General features: G+C 35.7%; 1 protein-coding gene across 3 annotated transcripts in view; it reads left to right on the plus strand.

Moving 5' to 3' along the window:
• The window catches only part of fusl (transmembrane protein fuseless), a 152,566-nt gene that overhangs the window by 58,241 nt on the left and 73,393 nt on the right, over window positions 1-20,932 (plus strand). The window contains exon 1 of one of the 3 annotated variants that reach the window (XM_081765177.1): window positions 9,681-10,212. The exons of the other annotated variants lie outside the window; for them this stretch is intronic. Within the exon in view, the coding sequence (XP_081621303.1) occupies window positions 9,706-10,212 (507 nt within the window). The 5' untranslated portion in view covers window positions 9,681-9,705. Of the gene's footprint in view, window positions 1-9,680; window positions 10,213-20,932 lie in introns of those variants that run through there. 3 annotated transcript variants of the gene reach the window in all.

The following is a 20,932-nucleotide window of genomic DNA, read 5'->3' on the forward strand; positions in this document are numbered from 1 at the left end:
TTTTTATGAACACTGTCATAAAGAGCTGTGCTGTGATAAAGTAAAATATACCGGTACTATAAGGATAAGTTGGGGCTGCCTAACTCAGTCGGCAACATGGCTAAATTAAACGCCAAGGAAAACGGCTTCAAGCCCGGGTCTAAGGTTAAGTTACTGTAACGAATATTCTCAACATATGTAATCGTTACATTAAGTGTATACTTAAACAGCTTACATGATGCACAATGATTGCAAGAGGCAATGATATTATCAACACGTTACTAAAAGAAAATACTACATTCATACAAATTAAAATTTAAAAAAATCTTCATGAAAGCAAATAATTTGAATGGTATTGCATAAAGAACTTGTAAGAATTTTGTTCTGAACATAAACTACAAACTGACTAACTTAAGTGTGTTGCTTCGTTGGCTTTGCACAAACACATTTGAAACAAATCATTACGTTTTAGAGGTTAGAAATTTTAACTTCCATCTCAAGGTTTTAATTGCTTATTATTTTTTGATAATATCAAGTGAGAAATATTTATTTTATTTTGTTTCTATCTAACTAAAAATCTTGTGAGTGCGTCGTACACACAAGTTTATTTATGTGGGTGCTGAAGCCCCGGAGCACCCACGTAGTCGGTGCGTGTGCTCACCTCTAATGCATGGGGCCCCTTGTTCAATCTCCGGCCAAGTAAGTTTGTGGTGGACAACTTTATGTCCGTGGATTTTCTCGGGCTACTCTAGTTTCCTCCCACATTCTCATTCCACCCGTTCTTCCATTATCATTCACTTGCTTTAATCAACGTTTCCCTTAGCCTAAAGGTCATAATCGTGGGACGTTAAACTGAAAATTTCCCTTTTTACAGTAAATTAATCCATATAATGTAATACAAAAATGACAATACTGAACTCAACTTTCCCTCACACTTTACCCAGGCTTGGGACTGTCTATGGCTTTTTATAGACATAGACATGTTTAAAACCCGATAATGAAGCTCATTGTCTGATGTATTAGTTCATAGTTAGTCTAATTCGATTTACATGCAGAGGACTAACAAACTCCTTTGTCACTATGTGCACAAACTCATTTGTCAACTTACTGTTTACCGAAAATACCATTTGTCATTACTCAAACTTCTGTATGTACGCAATGAACACTTATTTATGTCTTCTGTATCTTCGTGTTTTTGCAGACTCTTCTTTATCTTGTCATCTACACGCAATGAATCTTCTTCCTTTTCTTTGGACATATCCCAATTTCTTTTGACTGAATTGCAAAACTGTTGCTAACGGCTTCATGTTTTTTTTAAAACTAAGAGGAAGACATTGGAGGTCTTACATCCAACTAGAGATTTTAATTTTCGGTTCCAACCATCCCAACGTTATTAGTTCTTTGACGTAAGCCATGAATGCTCCACAAGTCGACTAGTATGTTCGGATTTTCTACTCCCTGTTCTACAAAATAGTCAAAAAAAATCAGTAATTTTTTTTACATGCAAGAGATATACGTATAAACAGATACGGGTTCCAACTAACCATACGCAACCTTTTCTAGAGGCAAGAGGAATAAGCTTGAACATGCTGTATGCGAACCTGATAGTTCTTTGGTTAAACCAATTTCTGGGATGATCTTCTGTAAGACCTGGCAGAAATGAAAGTTACAACCAGACAACCACTACTCAGGAAATACTGCCCTCAACGCATTTATATCTACCTTCTCAAAGTTGATCTTAAGCCGCATTCCATACTACGTAGATTTTTTTTAGGAAAGAAAATAGTCTTTTATAGGTGCTCTCACTCTTGTTAGGCAGCAAAGCAAATATCACAGGGTATCAGTTCCAGAACCACCAATATTAACATGAACACTTACTATTTGTTGGAACTGCCTTGAACATGTGTAAAATGTACCATCTACAAATAATTCCTTGTAGCGCTCAAGAACAAACTCCCAAGTTATCGACAACTGACACAATTATCTGCTCATTAGGCACAAAAGTATCGTCTACCTTTAAAAAAACTATCGCCTTCTGTAACGTATACGCTCTTCCGAGAGGACAATATTATCAAGTTTTGCTGGGTACCTAGCGATATTCACCTTGTATTACATAGCGCTATTTTAACATTATCATATTTCGCAAAATTAGTTACAAAATCATAACCACTTTCCTTCAGATCTTGTAATTCTTCTGAGAAAATCTTATGCATAGGCAACGATAAATTTTTCTTGTATGTTTCCCATACATATCCAACCTTTTCTTTATTGCAATCCCTGCAATATCCAGAATACAAATGTGATTCTCTCTAAAATCTATCTTTCCTTCTTTCGACGTTCTCAACTTCCCATGACACCTTCCCGCTGTTTTATTCATACAGACCCAAAACTTGTGGGTTACATTCTTCCGCTCAATTGTGGTAACTACGTATAGCCTTTCTGCGGTGGAATTAGACACGGCTTTCCTGTTTTAACATACTCGTAAGAGCCCATTAACAACTGTTCTTGTTTATATTTTAATTATTCATTTAAGCATTGAAACTGTATTGAGTCTTTGGAAACAACCAACTCCCCTTTTAGTCTTACCAGCAATAATATGAATATGTAACTCCAATATGAATATGTAACTTCTCTTATTCGTAATACGGGAAGGGTACCAAGACCCGGACGGCACTTAGCCGCGGACACTAGGTAGTTCTACCCATTTTAGGCAAATACCAGAAGGTATCTGTTATCGATAGTATAAACTGATCGCACATATGTCATAATAAGAAGCGTTTAGCTTTCAGTCCGAGTGGAGCGTTGTAATAAGCAGGAATGTACTGCGTAGTCAAAGTTCAACTGTGTCTTTTGGCGGGCAACAAACTCACAGTGTTTGTTGTGAACTTACTAGTAAGCATTTTATTTTATTATTATTTTAAATATTAAGGTAGGTAAATATCTTGTGTGTTGATATATACTGCAAAAGTTAAATTATTCTTATGGAAACAGTTTATATAGCAATGTTTGTGGTTATATACTCGTACGCCGCGCCCCGGACACATGTTTGGCTCCTAGCCCCGGACACCGCTGAATGTTCTTATATTGGAAATATAGTGGCCTATGTAATTAATTATTATTTATATAACATCAAATAATCATATAAACACATATTAAAATCGTTTTATATTATTTACAGGTCAGATTATTTACAGATAAATTATTTACAAACAGAGGTGCCTGGGGCGAGGAGTCTATGAAGAATGTTCTTGATCAGATAATTAGTAGAAAATTAGGAACCAGAGAAGCAGCTGCTAGGTTTTTTTACTCCTAAAAGTTCACTGCATGATGTGGATAAATTGATAAGAAATGGAACAGAAGTCAGCCTTGAACCAAAGTTAGGACGTTTTCAACAGACTTTCGACTGGAGAGCAACTTGTTCGACAAGTCGAAAAGCTCGACAATCGTTTGATGCCTCTCAGACGTAAAGAATTTCTTGGGCTTGCATATGACCTAGCTGAGGAACTCAAACTTGAGCACAGATTTAATAAATAGCAGAAGACTGCAGGAAAGCATTTGTACATGAATTTCTTGGAAGATTGGGTTCAATGTTCAATCTGCAAGGATTATGCCAATGACGAATGTGCAGAAATTGATCCAAGCAACCCCTTCTACAGTTGTGACGTATGTATTGAGACATGTAGACCAAAACACACAATAAAGTAAACTGTCCGGGGCTACCTCTCCAGTTTTGAATTCGAGACATTACCTCACATCCAATGTCAAGTGTGTTGTACCTTGTTGTTCATAGTTTCTGGTTACACAACGTAGTAAAACAGTGTGGTATACTATTGTGCTTCACCATGTTTATTATCATATATTAAGATTAAAAGGTTTCCCAAAAAGCTTTATTTTCCATTAGTGTCCGGAGCTGGGGACCCTTCCCCAACAACTATAATTGTATTAAGAAATATATACAGTTCCCAAATTCTCCAGAACCAAATGTAAAAGTTAATTTACAGTTATATTTTTCTTTGTTAGTAACGCTTTGAGATATTTGTAAGTAAGGATTATGGAATTAATCAAATAGTAACTTGACAGTGGAAGGATTTGACAAAAACTTACTAATTTCAGTCACTAATTTTGTTCTCGATTCAGATAGATCCAGGGAGTTCAACTTTAAACTCGGGCTCGTGACTTTCGGGGGAAAACGGCAAGTAGAAAATAATTTCGGGCAAAACTCACGATGGGGAAACTCCACTTCAGGCAAAACCCACCCAACCATGTAATATTACATTCTATAGATTAAAAAAAAAAAAAAAAAACGGTAAAATCAACAATTGTAGAGCAATCAGTTAGTTGATGAGAAAGAAAAGCATAAACCGGGGAACGCAATGGGTTTCTTGTTCCAGCGAATTCTATGCAAAGAAATGAAATTAAATATTTCAGCTTAATGACCCACGATAATGAGCTTTAGACTAACGAGGAAGGTCCATAAACCGTGAGAGTTGAATTTTGATGAAAATTTGTGACAAGATTCAGTTCAAGTTGCTAAGTAACATAGTAATAGTCAGTCGATGCGCAAATGCTTCGTTGAGCTGCTACACCGACGCCATCTTGAAATCCAGTAGGCAATGTCCAAGAATACCATTTTGGCACAAAAATGAAAAAGCTTTTGATAGATCTGACTTCAGTATTGTAAACCAAAGTACAGCATCTATATGCAGGAGTACTTCCAGTGCATGATCGCCATCTTGAAAGGCGCCATATTGAATCGCAGTCAGATATGATAAATGGCAAGGGGGTCATATAGGGTATCAGATAGCACTGAAATTTACTCCTGAATCCATTTCCGTAAACAAAGTTTACATATCTGTTTTCACTTCAGAGTTACGAGCTACCTTACCCAGAGGAACATATAAAAAAAATTGTGAGTTAGGCTTGTGTTATGAAACACGGTCGTTCGAGCACTTGCATGATTTTTACTAATGCAGTAGGTAATGCAGTAGAATAGCCACTATACCAATCAGATCTTGAGACTAGTAAGAGAAATCGTTAATTAAATTGAAATGCCTGTAGTGAAAAATGGAATAGCAGCATGCTACAAGCTATACCTATTTCAAAGTGCGATGGAATAGACTGCTGGTCGATGAAACACATGCCTAATAGTACTCACGAGCAGAGAATACCAAAGGGATTGTTCAGATATATATTAGAAAAATTATATAAACTGGTGCATATTAGTTGAACGACCAAAATGGTTCGGATTCCACTATAATCAGTAGGTCCACGTCTCCTTTAGCGTAGCAGGTGTAGGTGTGGGACGTTGAACTGTATCAAACCAAAAATTTATTTTAGGCAATTTTACGTGGTCCATTATAGTGTGTTACATTTTCTTCTCCAATCTTGAAACCTTACGCAAAGACGATCATTGTTACAGAATATTGCATTCTTTTCCAATACTCATACTTCACAACCTATAATTTATCGTGTATATTACGAAATTAATATACTTTAATGTATTTATTGCCAGTTTGTCTATATACAATTGATTTATTGCTGCCACATTGAACAATGAAGGAGATTTAAATTATCAGTTCACAGCCAGTTCTTACAAGAAGATACACCTGGAAACTTAGAATTCACTTTTCTTGTGTCTGTTCTGCTATTAGTGATAAGAGAATGCATACACATCTGCTAAGAATAGATGACAATAAAGATTATTACAAGATTCAATACCAAGTTGCAATCCATAAAACAAGCCTCTTTCTTGCTTTTCCTTCAATATTAAATAATTAAATATCTGCATCTTTCCACCTTTAACGATAAAACACTTGCTTATAATAAGGGCAAAACTAGTTTTCATATCAAAACTGTGATAAATAACTAATTGTAGCAGGTGTTCACTTGTTCGGTGTACAAGTTATATGGCAGAATGTTCATAATGAAAATGCATTCTGTTGTGTATCATCAATTTTGTGCGCCACTCCTAAAGGACATGCTTGCATATGCATGTCAGAAATGTGGGTATGTAACAGGAGCAATAGTTGGTTCATTTACAAATGTTCTGGAGACTAGTAGAAAATAGTGTCTGTGGTCATGAAGATTGTGAGGAAAGTGCATTTGTTAAGTGTTTGCACTGCTCCATGATGCTGTGTGCTAATCACTTCGTTTTAGATCCCCATTATCACAACTGAAGAGCAAAAGATTAGTAGGTTAATATTTGCTTATGTGAAACCAGTTTATATTATTTTTCTAATAATTTTTCTATTAATTTTCTAATAACTTCGACATATTCTTGTAAAGTCGTATTTGCCGTTGCACCTAACTTATATTACACATTTAAATGCTATGCATAATAGCAACACACACAGACTCACATATAACGTTATAGCGCACTTTGAAATAGGTATAATTTGTTGCAGTGCTGCTATTCCATTTTTCAATACAAGCATTTCAATTTAATTAACGATTTCTCTCACTAGTCTCAAGATCCGATTGGTATAGTGGCTATTCTACTGCATTAACTACTGCATTAGTTAAAATCCTGCAAGTGCTCGTACGACCGCATTTCATAACACAAATTTTACTTGCTCAGTTTTTACATATTCCTGTGAGCGAGATAGCTCTTAACTCTGAAGTGAAAACAGATATGTAAACTTTGCTTGCGGAAATGGATTCAGAAGTAAATTTCAGTGCTATTTGATACCCTACATGACCCCCTTGCCATTTATCGTATTTGTCTGCGATTCAATATGGCGCCTTTCAAGATGGCGATCATGCACTGGAAGTACTCCTGCATATAGATGCTGTACTTTGGTTTACAATACTGAAGTCAGATCTATCAAAAGCTTTTTCATTTTTGTGCCAAAATGGTATTCTTGGACATTGCCTACTGGATTTCAAGATGGCGTCGGTGTAGCAACTTAACGAAGCGTTTGCGCATCGAGTGACTATTACTACGTTACTTAGCAACTCGAACTAAATCTTGTCACTAATTTTCATCAAAATTCAACTCTCACGGTTTATGGACCTTCCTCGTAAGAGAGATGAAGATTAAAGCAAGTGAATGATGATGGAAGAATTGGTGGAATGAGAAAGTGGGAAGAAACGAAAGTACCCCGAGAAAACCTACGGACACGATGTTGTCCGCCACAAATTTACTTAGCCGGGGATCAAACCAGGGACCGCACACACCAGAGGTAAGCGCTCTTCCCTGAATCACAGTGACCTCTCCCAATTATTACTAATGGCTCTCACGGTTGCCAATTCGGTTGAACACAATTTACGTAAACAATTTTCTATTAAAGCCGTCACAAAGTATTCATTGGACCTACTTTTGTAAATAAATAATCCAATTTAAATGGACAAACAATAACTGAGTAGTTCCGTTCTAGGAATTAAGATGCTGCTGGTCGACATCATGAATATTCTCCAATTTCCTCACTCTACAACGGTTCTTAAATATTTATTGATGAGCCATTAATAATGCAAAGCTTCGTTGCAATTCTTCCATTTACCCCATTTTCAAGTTCCTAGATCCTCAATGAATAATCCGTAAAAGACTTAACTTCGTGAGTTCTCGGGAAATGATGAGGAACTGTCATATACTATATCCCTTCCCTTTATTTATATTTAGTAGTCCTGACAACCAAACACCAAAGACCTATTATTTAAAAATTATATAACATATGAATATCTTCTTAAAAATCGATATTATTTTCTAACTAACTTCTTCTTCTTGTTGTTCAAAAAATAACCTGGTTTAGTACATATATAAAATACTTATTATATTATATTATACTTATTATTATATATACTATAATACTTATTATATTATATTATATTATACTTATTACTATATATATTACATAGCGCCCAAATTTACAAGTTTACAAGTAAAAAAAAAAATAAGTAATAAAAATTATAAAAAATATACAACGTACCGTTGTAACTCCCGCACCATCATCCTTATCATCAACTCACTTTACCCCTTTATTGTTCAAGTGCATTATCACATTTTTTTAAACTCTTGCAGAACATAAAAATTAGACGTTTAATGACATAATAATGACATAATAATTTAACCTGATTTGAGAACATGTAAAGAGAAACAATCAAATGGATGAGAACAGATAATTCTAACGATGATGAAATTTAAAGAAAATGGCAAGCATAGACACTATTTAAGAGCGATGAAATAAAGACTGGGCTATTTGCGAAATGTGAATCTGGAGAAGAATGGAGAGAATTAGCAGAGTCGAGTGGAAAGTGAATGAAGAAGTTTTCAAAATAGTACAGGAGAAAAGAACAGTTTTAGATGTAATTACAAAAAAGTAGAAAGAGAAACTAATTGGAGGTATTGGCCGAGAAGAAACTGTATCATGAGACGTGTGATAGAACAATCATTTCCAACTTGCCTGTGTATCATGTAGGAAGCTTTTACGATTAGAGCCAAGAGAAAGAAAAAACAGGTTGAACAAAAATGGGAGAGAATGAAGTAGATGAGATGGGATAAAACAAGGCTACCAGTGTTTGATTAAATTATGAACCCACGAAAAGTGTATCTGCAAAATTATTGATTACGCTGTTTGCCTGTCACCATTGTCTTCTATTAACACTAGGTTTGCTATCTTTTTCTTGCTCTCTGTGAGTGATTTACTGAGAATCCGAGCAGGAAACTATAAGTCATATAGCATCAAGCTGGAAATAAATGTAGAAAAAAGATGGGTCGAAGGAAAAAGAGGGAGTGGCGAAACAGAGTACAATTTACAGACGGGTGAGCGAAATTGATGGAAGGTATTAAAACAGAAAATTCCTATCTAAAGACGAAGAAATTAGCTCAATATTTTGTTGTGTAGAATCTTCTGTTTTCGGCAACGAACCTCTCAATAATTGCAGAACGAAAAATTTAAATGAAATCGTTAAGGTTTACGACCCACGATTATGCCGGCTAGGATAAAGGAAACGGTAATAATGAGAAGTGAATGCAACAGTGGAATGAATAAAGTGAAAGGAAACGGGAGAACCCCGAGAAAACCCACGTACACGGTATTTATCCACCATAAAAGTCACTTGGCGCGAGCTGGGATCGAACCACGGACCCCATGCATCAGAGATGAACGCTCTACCACTAAGCCACCGCGGCCCCAAATTGTAGAGTAAATATCTAATATGATTTGAGTAGACAGTCTATTTTATACCGTGCGAAAGGCTAGAAAGTAAATAATAATAATGATGTAAACAAAATATAAAGCGCTAACTGAACATCGTGCCTGGAGGTTTTCTCCACTGAGGAATTGGTTCACAGCGTGAATGTATTAAGAATTTTCTAATAAAGTTTTATTTATGATTTAAATAGATTCTATCCTTTAACCCTTGATTCTTAAAACTAGTTAAGTAATGTACTATGTTTGTTGTGTAGTTTGGTTACGTTATTTATTTATCTTTCCAAAGCAAGTCTTATCGTTCTCTATAATCAGCGCAGAAGTCTCTACTTGTAAAAAATGATTTCTTTTTTTAAAAAAAGAGAAAAACACAATACAAAGCTTTAAGAAAAGATTCAAGTGAGAAATGGAATTCAAGGAAACAAGATAATGACGTAATAGGAAGGCGGGATTCTCTTTAGAAGGTGGTTGGTTCCATTTCACGAGTATATAGCGAGATTGGCATGTGCTCGACAACCGATGTAAACAAACTGCTCGCGTCGGTGCAAACGCTGTGAGGACACTTTTCATAAAAGACGTTATGAAATACAGTCGAAGTCCATATTACATATGGTTATCATTCCTCGATGTTGTTTTGTCCATGTTCCTAACTGCGCCACTTGTTGTTGGGTACTGGCGCGGAACATGGCATTTAACGGAATATCATTTTTTCCCGGAAAATCCTCTCTATGGTAGTTATTTATCTATGGTTATTGGATATGGGATTGAAATTGTATTCTATCTCATCCAATCGCCACTACAAAATCAGTTTAGTCCTAAGAAACATTGGATACAATATTATGTAGTGTCTCGACTCTACACGGCAATATTTAGTTTTGCAAGTGTCAACATGTGGAGAGGAATATGGAGTACCCTGGATAACTTGACAGGGTTCGCACGCGAGTCAGCTTTAACTTGTGTGATCATCGGAACAGCATCTTTAATCTTGCTGAGAGCTTTCAAATCCACGATTGCACCACCTTTGTTAATTGTTATGGATACCCCTGAGAAATATTTCACATTTCCAACCAGGTACCGCATTACTAGTGTAAGTACATTTTATTCTTTTAAGATCTTTTGAAAACATATTTTTTTGTTTATTTAACAAGAATTTATAAAACCATAACGAACTATATTTCTATTCCTAAAAGGCATTTTGTTAGGGATGCTAGGTTTCTGGATATAAAAATAGGGGCACTTGATTTTACTGAAAATTGGTGAAATCGTTTAATTAAAGAAATAAAACCTACGTAACCACAATCTGTCTGTGCATAATAAGATTAACATTAGAATTAAAACTGCACCGTCATAAAATTAGCTAGAATCCTGGAAGTTAAAACATCATGAAACACTTTTTTCTCCTTTGTAAATTTAAATCACATTTGGCTCATTACATATTATGTTTTCAAATGTGATAAGTAGTGGAACATACACAGGAGCTTAGGGGCACCAAGTCTATATTTGTGATTGGCTTTTTGAAGGGGAGGCTTGTTGTCTGTTGTAAATAAGATATTTCTAGTTCTCCTCGCTCACAATTCTCTGCACCTTTCGTAAGTTCACTCCATAGGCAACCTCTCAAATAAATCACAGTCTCTTCAGTGATCTTTCACGTATCTTTAATATGAGAAAGTACAGAACTCCCGCTATTTTTCTTGGTTGCCGTGTGATTAGTGCTTTGGTAAGGAAATAGTAATTAATTAATCTAGTGGGAAATTTCAGAACTTTTGGAATGAGACTCTCTTGACAGAAGCTAAAGGTTTACATCTGTTTCAAATGTTTTTTTTTCTTTCACTTGAACTGTTTATATGGTTCGCAGATTGAGCATTTTGCCCTCACTCATTTCAACTTCTCTTCATTCCACCATTTCATTCATTTCTCATAATCACCGTCTCCTTTAGCCTAACCGGCATAATCGTGGGACGTAAAACTAAAAGATTTCATTTCATTTTTTTCATTTTGACCTCCTTATGGAGCCAGTCCTTATCCTCACTTTACTGAGAGAATCCATTTTGAGGGCGTGGGATCATAATTTGAGGGCAAGGAAGAGAATACATTTTCAGGGGAAAGCGACTTAGAGAATATATTTTGAGGACGAAGGCGAATGCAAGAATACATTTTGAGTGCGAGTTCAAGGAAAAGCGACGAAAAAAATGCATTTTGAATGTGAGGAAGAGAATATATTTTGATGGCAAAGACGACTAGGAGAGCTAGGAGAAAATACATTTTGAGGGGGAGGGCAAGTGAGGAAGAGGGAAGATAATTTGAGGACGAGGGAGATGCGGTGATACGGAGAAAATACATTTGGAGAGCGTGGGTGAGTGAGGGTAAGACGATAACACGTTTGAGAGCGTGAACAAGTGAGGATACAAATAAGATATTATGAATATCTTGAGTAGTTTGTTCCAACTTGGGAAATGTGTATACAATTAAATGTAATGTGTTATTATTGTACTTGAAAACTTGAAAATGAAATGAACTCTTTCAGTTTTACGTCCCACGGTCATGCCGGATAGGCTAAAGAAGATTGTGTTGACGAAAAATGAATGAAATGGTGGAATGAAGAAAGTGGGAGGAAACGGCAGAGCCCCGAGAAAACCCACCCACACAGTGTTTGTTCACTGCAAAGTTCACTTGATGCGAGCTGGGCTAGAACCAGGGACCTCACATACGAGAGGTAAACTTCAAACTTAAGTTCAATTTCTATAAAATAATAATAATAATAATAATAATAATAATAATAATAATAATAATAATAATAATAATAATAATAATAATAATAATACTGTCTTGGTTCAGAAAATAAAAAAATATAGTCTCTTCTATCCATATAGGTACATACTTAGTACTTGTGATATAAAGAATAGGACTTGCATGATACTTTCACCGAAAATTCTAATCTCAAATGAAACCAATATCAAAAATCGAAGTTAAAATTGAGGTCTTCCATGATCTGTAAGCACATATCAATAAAATTGAGTACTCTTTGAGTCATATGGTTAGCGTACACGACATAGAAGACGCCGGTTTGATTTCGATGGGAGTTCATGTGGTTCGGATTTAATATGAAACTAAAGATTTATATGGCCTCGATGCTGGAGAAGGACGTCAAACTCGGAACCAATTAACCATACCGAATATGATTGTGTGTGTGCGTGTGTGTGTGTGTGTGTGTGTGTGTGTGTGTGTGTGTGTGTGTGTGTGTGTGTGTGTGTGTGTGTGCTTAAGACCACTTTAATATGGATAAGTTTTGCAAACAAACGGGTGTGATGAAACATTTGAACTTAGAAATTTTAAAGGCGGTTACAACGGGAGAAGCTCTTGTTTTCCTTGATTTCATAAAAAAAAGGGACATAGTAGTATGGGCTGCACTATAGGACACTTTTTGGCCCCTGGGTCCCTGCCTCAGGACCCATGGTCCCTGGCCGGGGTCAATGACCTAGGGGTACATAGGACCACCCCCTCTAAATTTTGGCACGGGTACCATGGCCCACCCCTAAATTTTGGCAGGGGTACATAGGACCACCCCCCTTAAATTTTGGAAATTGCCAAATCTAAAAATTTGGTATGGTAGGGTAGGACCATAGTATGTACCTCTATCAGTATTGGGGGTCTATGTCGTTCCCTTTCATGGGTAAAAAATTGCCAAAAATTCAAATTTCGGAGGTTTTTGACCTAATTTATCCCCTTGGATGAGGTGTTATTACCCTATATGGTTATATGGGCGTATACAGGGGTCCATTACCTTTCATAAGACATGGGTATATTAATGCACCCCTTGAAAAATTTGGGAGGGGTACCTTGGCCCACCCCTTAAATTTTGGAAATTGCCAAATCTAAAAATTTGGTATGGTAGCCTAGGACCACAGTATGTACCTCTATCAGTATTGGGGGTCAATGTCGTTCCCTTTCATGGGTAAAAAATTGCCAAAAATTCACATTTCGGAGGTTTTTGACCTAATTTATCCCCTTGGATGAGGTGTTATTACCCTATATGGTTATATGGGCGTATACAGGGGTCCATTACCTTTCATAAGACATGGGTATATTAATGCACCCATTGAAAAATTTGGGAGGGGTACCTTGGCCCACCCCTTAAATTTTGGAAATTGCCCAATTTAAACATTTGGTATTATAGTATAGGACCCTAATATGTATTATGATAAATTTGGATGGTCCACCTCGTTCCCTTTTAGGGGTACCAAATTGCCAAAATATAAACGTAAGCAATACGTAGTACCACGTGTTTGGTTTTGACCTAATTTATCCCCTTGGATGAGGTCCTATTACCTTATATGTTTATATGAGCGTATACAGGAGTCTATTACCTTTCATAAGACATGGGTATATTGGTGCACCCCGGGAGGGGTAACTTGGCCCACCCCTTCAATTTTAGAAATTGCCCAATTTAAACATTTGGTATAATAGTATAGAGCCCTAGTATGTATCATTATAAATTTGGGTGGTCCACCTTGTTCCCTTTCATGGGTACACAATTGCCAAATTTTAGTACAACCACGTGTTTGGTCTTTTGACCTAATTTATCACCTTTGATGAGGTGTTATTATCCTATATCGTTATATGGGCGTATACAGGGGTTCATTACCTTTCATAAGATATGGGTATATTAATGCACCCCCAGGAGGGGTACCATGGACCACCCTTTAATTTTGGAAATTGCCCAATTTAAACATTTGGTATAATAGTATAGGACCCTAATATATATTAATGTAATTTCGTTCCCTTTTAGGGGTACAAAATTGCCAAAATATAAATGTAAGCAATACGTTGTACCACGTGTTTCGTTTTTTTTACCTAATCTATTCCATTGGATGAGGTCCTATTACCTTATACGTTATATGGTCACGTATGGGGATTCATTTCCTATCATAAGACATAGGTACATTTGTGCACCCTTGAGGGGTACTTTGACCCACCCCTTTAATTTTGGAAATTGTCCCTTTTATATGTTTGGTATTATAGTATAGGACCCTAATATAAATTACTATAAATTTTGGTGGTCCACCTCGTTCCCTTTCATGGGTACACAATTGCCAAATTTTAGTACAACCACGTGTTTGGTTTTGGCTCAATTTATCCCCTTGGATGAGGTCCTATTACCTTATATGGTTATATGGTCATGTATATATTGGTCCATTTCCTGGTGGTCCACCTCGTTCCCTTTCATGGGTACACAATTGCCAAATTTTAGTACAACCACGTGTTTGGTTTTGGCTCAATTTATCCCCTTGGATGAGGTCCTATTACCTTATATGGTTATATGGTCATGTATATATTGGTCCATTTCCTATTATAAGACATGGGTACATTGATGCACCCTTTAAATTTTTGGAAGGGGTACCATGGCCAACCCCTTAAATTTTGGAAATTTTCCAATTTGAGCATTCGGTATCATAGTACATGCCTCAACATGTATCATGATAAATTTGGGTGGTCCACCTTGTTCCCTTTCATGAGTAAAAAAAAAATGCCAAAATATAAACATAAGCAATATGTTGTATCACGTGTTTGGTTTTTGGCCCAATTTATTCCGTTTGAAGCGGTCTTATACCGTATATGGTCATATGGTCATGTATATAGGTTCATTTCATATCATAAGACATGAGTACATTGATGCACCCTTTAAAAAATTTGGGAGGGGTATCTTGACTCATCCACTCAGTTTAGAAATTGTTTAATATAAGCATTTGGTATCTTCGTACAGGTCTTCAATATGTACCACTATAAATTTGGATGGTCCACATCGTTCCCTTTCATGGGTAAAGAACTACCAAAAATCAAATTTCGGAGGTTATTGACCCCTATTTAGCACGTTATATGGTTTATTACCTTTATATGTTTATGTTCTCTTTTAAATTTGGGAATTATAAAATAACATAATTTGGTAAACGTTTTCTAGGATCCATTGGTGTTCCTCTTATGGCCAAATATTCAAAATTTAAAGGTTATTGACCGGCTTTATTATTGAATAACTACAGGATTTATTACTTTTTCATAAGACACAGGTGTATTTGTGTACCAATCTTAAATTCGGGAGGGGTACATTTCTTATTGTCATATCAATAATTGGTAATTGTTCTTAAAATTGGATAGTATCTCATTCATTGGGTAAATCAGTATGATCACGTGATCAGTTATTGACATATGATGGGATTAGGAGTCCAGGACATTGGTACATTGAAACTTTGTAGGATAATTTGAGAATGCGTCATTGGTATTGATTATTACAGCCAAATATAAACGTAAGCAATACGATGTACCACGTGATTGACCTTGATGAGGTAGTGTACAGGGATACATAGCTAACCTTATTGAAACTTATGACTCATAGTCTTAAGGGAATACATGCTACAACACTGGCAAAGTTATTGTTGATGCAATTTGATTGGTTGATCACTATCTTTCGTGCAATCTGATTGGCTGATCACTATCTTTCGTGCAATCTGATTGGTTGCTGATTTTCAAATCTTTGCTGCATTCAGTTTTGTTTTAACATTTAAAAAGTTTGAAACTTTGGTTTGACATTTTTTCGTTTGATATTTTTAGTTTAAAAATTTTTGTTTCGAAATTTTTTGTTTGAAAATTTTGTTTCAAAATTTTGTTTGAATTTTTTTTGTTTCAGAATTTTGTTTGAAAATATTTTGTTTAAAATTTTTTTGTTTGAATTTTTCGTTTCCAAAATTTTTTTCTGTTTCAAGATTTTTGTTTGAAAAAATTTTTCGTTTCCAAATTTTGTTTCAAATTTTTTGTTTGAAAATTTTTGTTTGAAAATTTTTTGTTTGAAATTTTTTGTTTGACATTTTTAAAAGTTTGTGCACTTATTAGTAAAGAACCGGAACTGTTTAGAACAAAACCTCTGGCAACATTGTGGTGCAATAGTACACGTCAGAACATGGGTTGTACTTGAAATGAAAAAAAAACACAATTCATTGAAATGGATCATTTTATTACACTCCACATACATCCATACCAGATAGTGGTTCTGGATATTGTTGATACAATGTATTTTGAACTTCTTGCACTAGTTTGTCTTTAGCGTATAATTTTAATTCCAATTGAAGTCTTTTAAGGTCTAATGCAATATCAATTGGTGGAAACTCAATGTCCATTTGATCACAAATAAACTGTTTATCAATACAGGTATGCACCCACGAACGATGTTGACAACCATCACAATATCTAGATACATGTTGTACAATATGCATAACACATTTTTCAAAATAGTACTTTTTCAAGAATATACTTGTTTTGTTGCACACTTCCACTGCATGTTTCACACACTGAAATACGCTGATGAATTTGTTCCATTCCGTTAGCGTTAGGTACACCATATTGCGAGGGACATGGAATGTACTCTTTTTACGTAACAGCACCATCTTCTCTTCGAGGACTGTACGCAGCACCACTTCATGATTTGAGCCTAATGATTTGACTATGGTCACATTTAGCTCATCATGAAAATAATCGTTCATTTGGTCGATTCGTGAACATAATATTTGCCATTCTTCACAGGTCAGTTGTACACCACATTGTTCTGCTTTGCCCAATCGAATTACTGGTTCAAATGTTCTAGCACTGATACCAATCATCACATGTTTTGTTTGAAATATATTTATTGGATAATAGCTTGCGAAGATGAACTCTTTATCGTTAGAAGTACACATCTTTCCTCCTGAAAAGCACTTGCTCAAATGATTTCGTGGGATGACAGTGTATTGGTTGATTTATAGAACTACGGCTGACGTCATAGGAAAGGAATTTGCTGACGTTTGAATTCATGATTTCATCACAGTTACTGACGTCATGCTGACCAACCAAATTCATACAACTATGTCTGATGTGCTGACGTTTGAATTCATGATTTCATCACAATTGCTGATGAATCCGGCTGTGTACTAAATTCAAATTGATGACTTCGACCCAAGAATCCTTTGTAACATAAAGATACAGATCCAGTATTTAAGAAACGCAGCAGTTCTTCTTGTTTTGATGCTTCCATGGGTAAATATCTTGCTGGTAAAATTATATTCTTATCATTTTCAAGCTTCACTACGATTCTTAATCCAAACTTTGTAGGGATCGTTTGGCTAGCTAAGATTCTGTAAGGTACATTCTGTTGTAAATTAGTAATCTTGGTAAATGATTTCATCACATCACGTGTGTTTAGAAACTGCAGACAAGTAGCCATGATGATGTTATCATGAATACTAACTCGAACGATACTTATATATGATGCAAAACTGATGACGTTGCATTATCGTGTTCTGACGTGTACTATTGCACCACAATGTTGCCAGAGGTTTTGTTCTAAACAGTTCCGGTTCTTTACTAATAAGTGCACAAACTTTTAAAAATGTCAAACAAAAAATTTCAAACAAAAAATTTTCAAACAAAAATTTTCAAACAAAAAATTTGAAACAAAATTTGGAAACGAAAAATTTTTTCAAACAAAAATCTTGAAACAGAAAAAAAATTTTGGAAACGAAAAATTCAAACAAAAAAAAATTTAAACAAAATATTTTCAAACAAAATTCTGAAACAAAAAAATTCAAACAAAATTTTGAAACAAAATTTTCAAACAAAAAATTTCGAAACAAAAATTTTTAAACTAAAAATATCAAACGAAAAAATGTCAAACCAAAGTTTCAAACTTTTTAAATGTTAAAACAAACCTGAATGCAGCAAAGATTTGAAAATCAGCAACCAATCAGATTGCACGAAAGATAGTGATCAGCCAATCGGATTGCACGAAAGATAGTGATCAACCAATCAAATTGCATCAACAATAACTTTGCCAGTGTTGTAGCATGTATTCCCTTAAGACTATGAGTCATAAGTTTCAATAAGGTTAGCTATGTATCCCTGTACACTACCTCATCAAGGTCAATCACGTGGTACATCGTATTGCTTACGTTTATATTTGGCTGTAATAATCAATACCAATGACGCATTCTCAAATTATCCTACAAAGTTTCAATGTACCAATGTCCTGGACTCCTAATCCCATCATATGTCAATAACTGATCACGTGATCATACTGATTTACCCAATGAATGAGATACTATCCAATTTTAAGAACAATTACCAATTATTGATATGACAATAAGAAATGTACCCCTCCCGAATTTAAGATTGGTACACAAATACACCTGTGTCTTATGAAAAAGTAATAAATCCTGTAGTTATTCAATAATAAAGCCGGTCAATAACCTTTAAATTTTGAATATTTGGCCATAAGAGGAACACCAATGGATCCTAGAAAACGTTTACCAAATTATGTTATTTTATAATTCCCAAATTTAAAAGAGAACATAAACATATAAAGGTAATAAACCATATAACGTGCTAAATAGGGGTCAATAACCTCCGAAATTTGATTTTTGGTAGTTCTTTACCCATGAAAGGGAACGATGTGGACCATCCAAATTTATAGTGGTACATATTGAAGACCTGTACGAAGATACCAAATGCTTATATTAAACAATTTCTAAAACTGAGTGGATGAGTCAAGATACCCCTCCCAAATTTTTTAAAGGGTGCATCAATGTACTCATGTCTTATGATATGAAATGAACCTATATACATGACCATATGACCATATACGGTATAAGACCGCTTCAAACGGAATAAATTGGGCCAAAAACCAAACACGTGATACAACATATTGCTTATGTTTATATTTTGGCATTTTTTTTTTACTCATGAAAGGGAACAAGGTGGACCACCCAAATTTATCATGAGGCATGTACTGTGATACCGAATGCTCAAATTGGAAAATTTCCAAAATTTAAGGGGTTGGCCATGGTACCCCTTCCAAAAATTTAAAGGGTGCATCAATGTACCCATGTCTTATAATAGGAAATGGACCAATATATACATGACCATATAACCATATAAGGTAATAGGACCTCATCCAAGGGGATAAATTGAGCCAAAACCAAACACGTGGTTGTACTAAAATTTGGCAATTGTGTACCCATGAAAGGGAACGAGGTGGACCACCAGGAAATGGACCAATATATACATGACCATATAACCATATAAGGTAATAGGACCTCATCCAAGGGGATAAATTGAGCCAAAACCAAACACGTGGTTGTACTAAAATTTGGCAATTGTGTACCCATGAAAGGGAACGAGGTGGACCACCCAATTTATAGTAATTTATATTAGGGTCCTATACTATAATACCAAACATATAAAAGGGACAATTTCCAAAATTAAAGGGGTGGGTCAAAGTACCCCTCCCGGGTGCACAAATGTACCTATGTCTTATGATAGGAAATGAATCCCCATACGTGACCATATAACGTATAAGGTAATAGGACCTCATCCAATGGAATAGATTAGGTAAAAAAAACGAAACACGTGGTACAACGTATTGCTTACATTTATATTTTGGCAATTTTGTACCCCTAAAAGGGAACGAAATTACATTAATATATATTAGGGTCCTATACTATTATACCAAATGTTTAAATTGGGCAATTTCCAAAATTAAAGGGTGGTCCAAGGTACCCCTCCTGGGGGTGCATTAATATACCCATATCTTATGAAAGGTAATGAACCCCTGTATACGCCCATATAACGATATAGGATAATAACACCTCATCAAAGGTGATAAATTAGGTCAAAAGACCAAACACGTGGTTGTACTAAAATTTGGCAATTGTGTACCCATGAAAGGGAACAAGGTGGACCACCCAAATTTATAGTGATACATACTAGGGCTCTATACTATTATACCAAATGTTTAAATTGGGCAATTTCTAAAATTGAAGGGGTGGGCCAAGTTACCCCTCCCGGGGTGCACCAATATACCCATGTCTTATGAAAGGTAATAGACTCCTGTATACGCTCATATAAACATATAAGGTAATAGGACCTCATCCAAGGGGATAAATTAGGTCAAAACCAAACACGTGGTACTACGTATTGCTTACGTTTATATTTTGGCAATTTGGTACCCCTAAAAGGGAACGAGGTGGACCATCCAAATTTATCATAATACATATTAGGGTCCTATACTATAATACCAAATGTTTAAATTGGGCAATTTCCAAAATTTAAGGGGTGGGCCAAGGTACCCCTCCCAAATTTTTCAATGGGTGCATTAATATACCCATGTCTTATGAAAGGTAATGGACCCTTGTATACGCCCATATAACCATATAGGGTAATAACACCTCATCCAAGGGGATAAATTAGGTCAAAAACCTCCGAAATGTGAATTTTTGGCAATTTTTTACCCATGAAAGGGAACGACATTGACCCCCAATACTGATAGAGGTACATACTGTGGTCCTAGGCTACCATACCAAATTTTTAGATTTGGCAATTTCCAAAATTTAAGGGGTGGGCCAAGGTACCCCTCCCAAATTTTTCAAGGGGTGCATTAATATACCCATGTCTTATGAAAGGTAATGGACCCCTGTATACGCCCATATAACCATATAGGGTAATAACACCTCATCCAAGGGGATAAATTAGGTCAAAAACCTCCGAAATTTGAATTTTTGGCAATTTTTTACCCATGAAAGGGAACGACATAGACCCCCAATACTGATAGAGGTACATACTATGGTCCTACCCTACCATACCAAATTTTTAGATTTGGCAATTTCCAAAATTTAAGGGGGGTGGTCCTATGTACCCCTGCCAAAATTTAGGGGTGGGCCATGGTACCCGTGCCAAAATTTAGAGGGGGTGGTCCTATGTACCCCTAGGTCATTGACCCCGGCCAGGGACCA

The sequence above is a fragment of the Thermobia domestica genome, chromosome 7, assembly GCF_964235325.1.
Source record: "Thermobia domestica chromosome 7, izTheDome1.hap1.1, whole genome shotgun sequence".
Classification (NCBI taxonomy): domain Eukaryota; kingdom Metazoa; phylum Arthropoda; class Insecta; order Zygentoma; family Lepismatidae; genus Thermobia; species Thermobia domestica.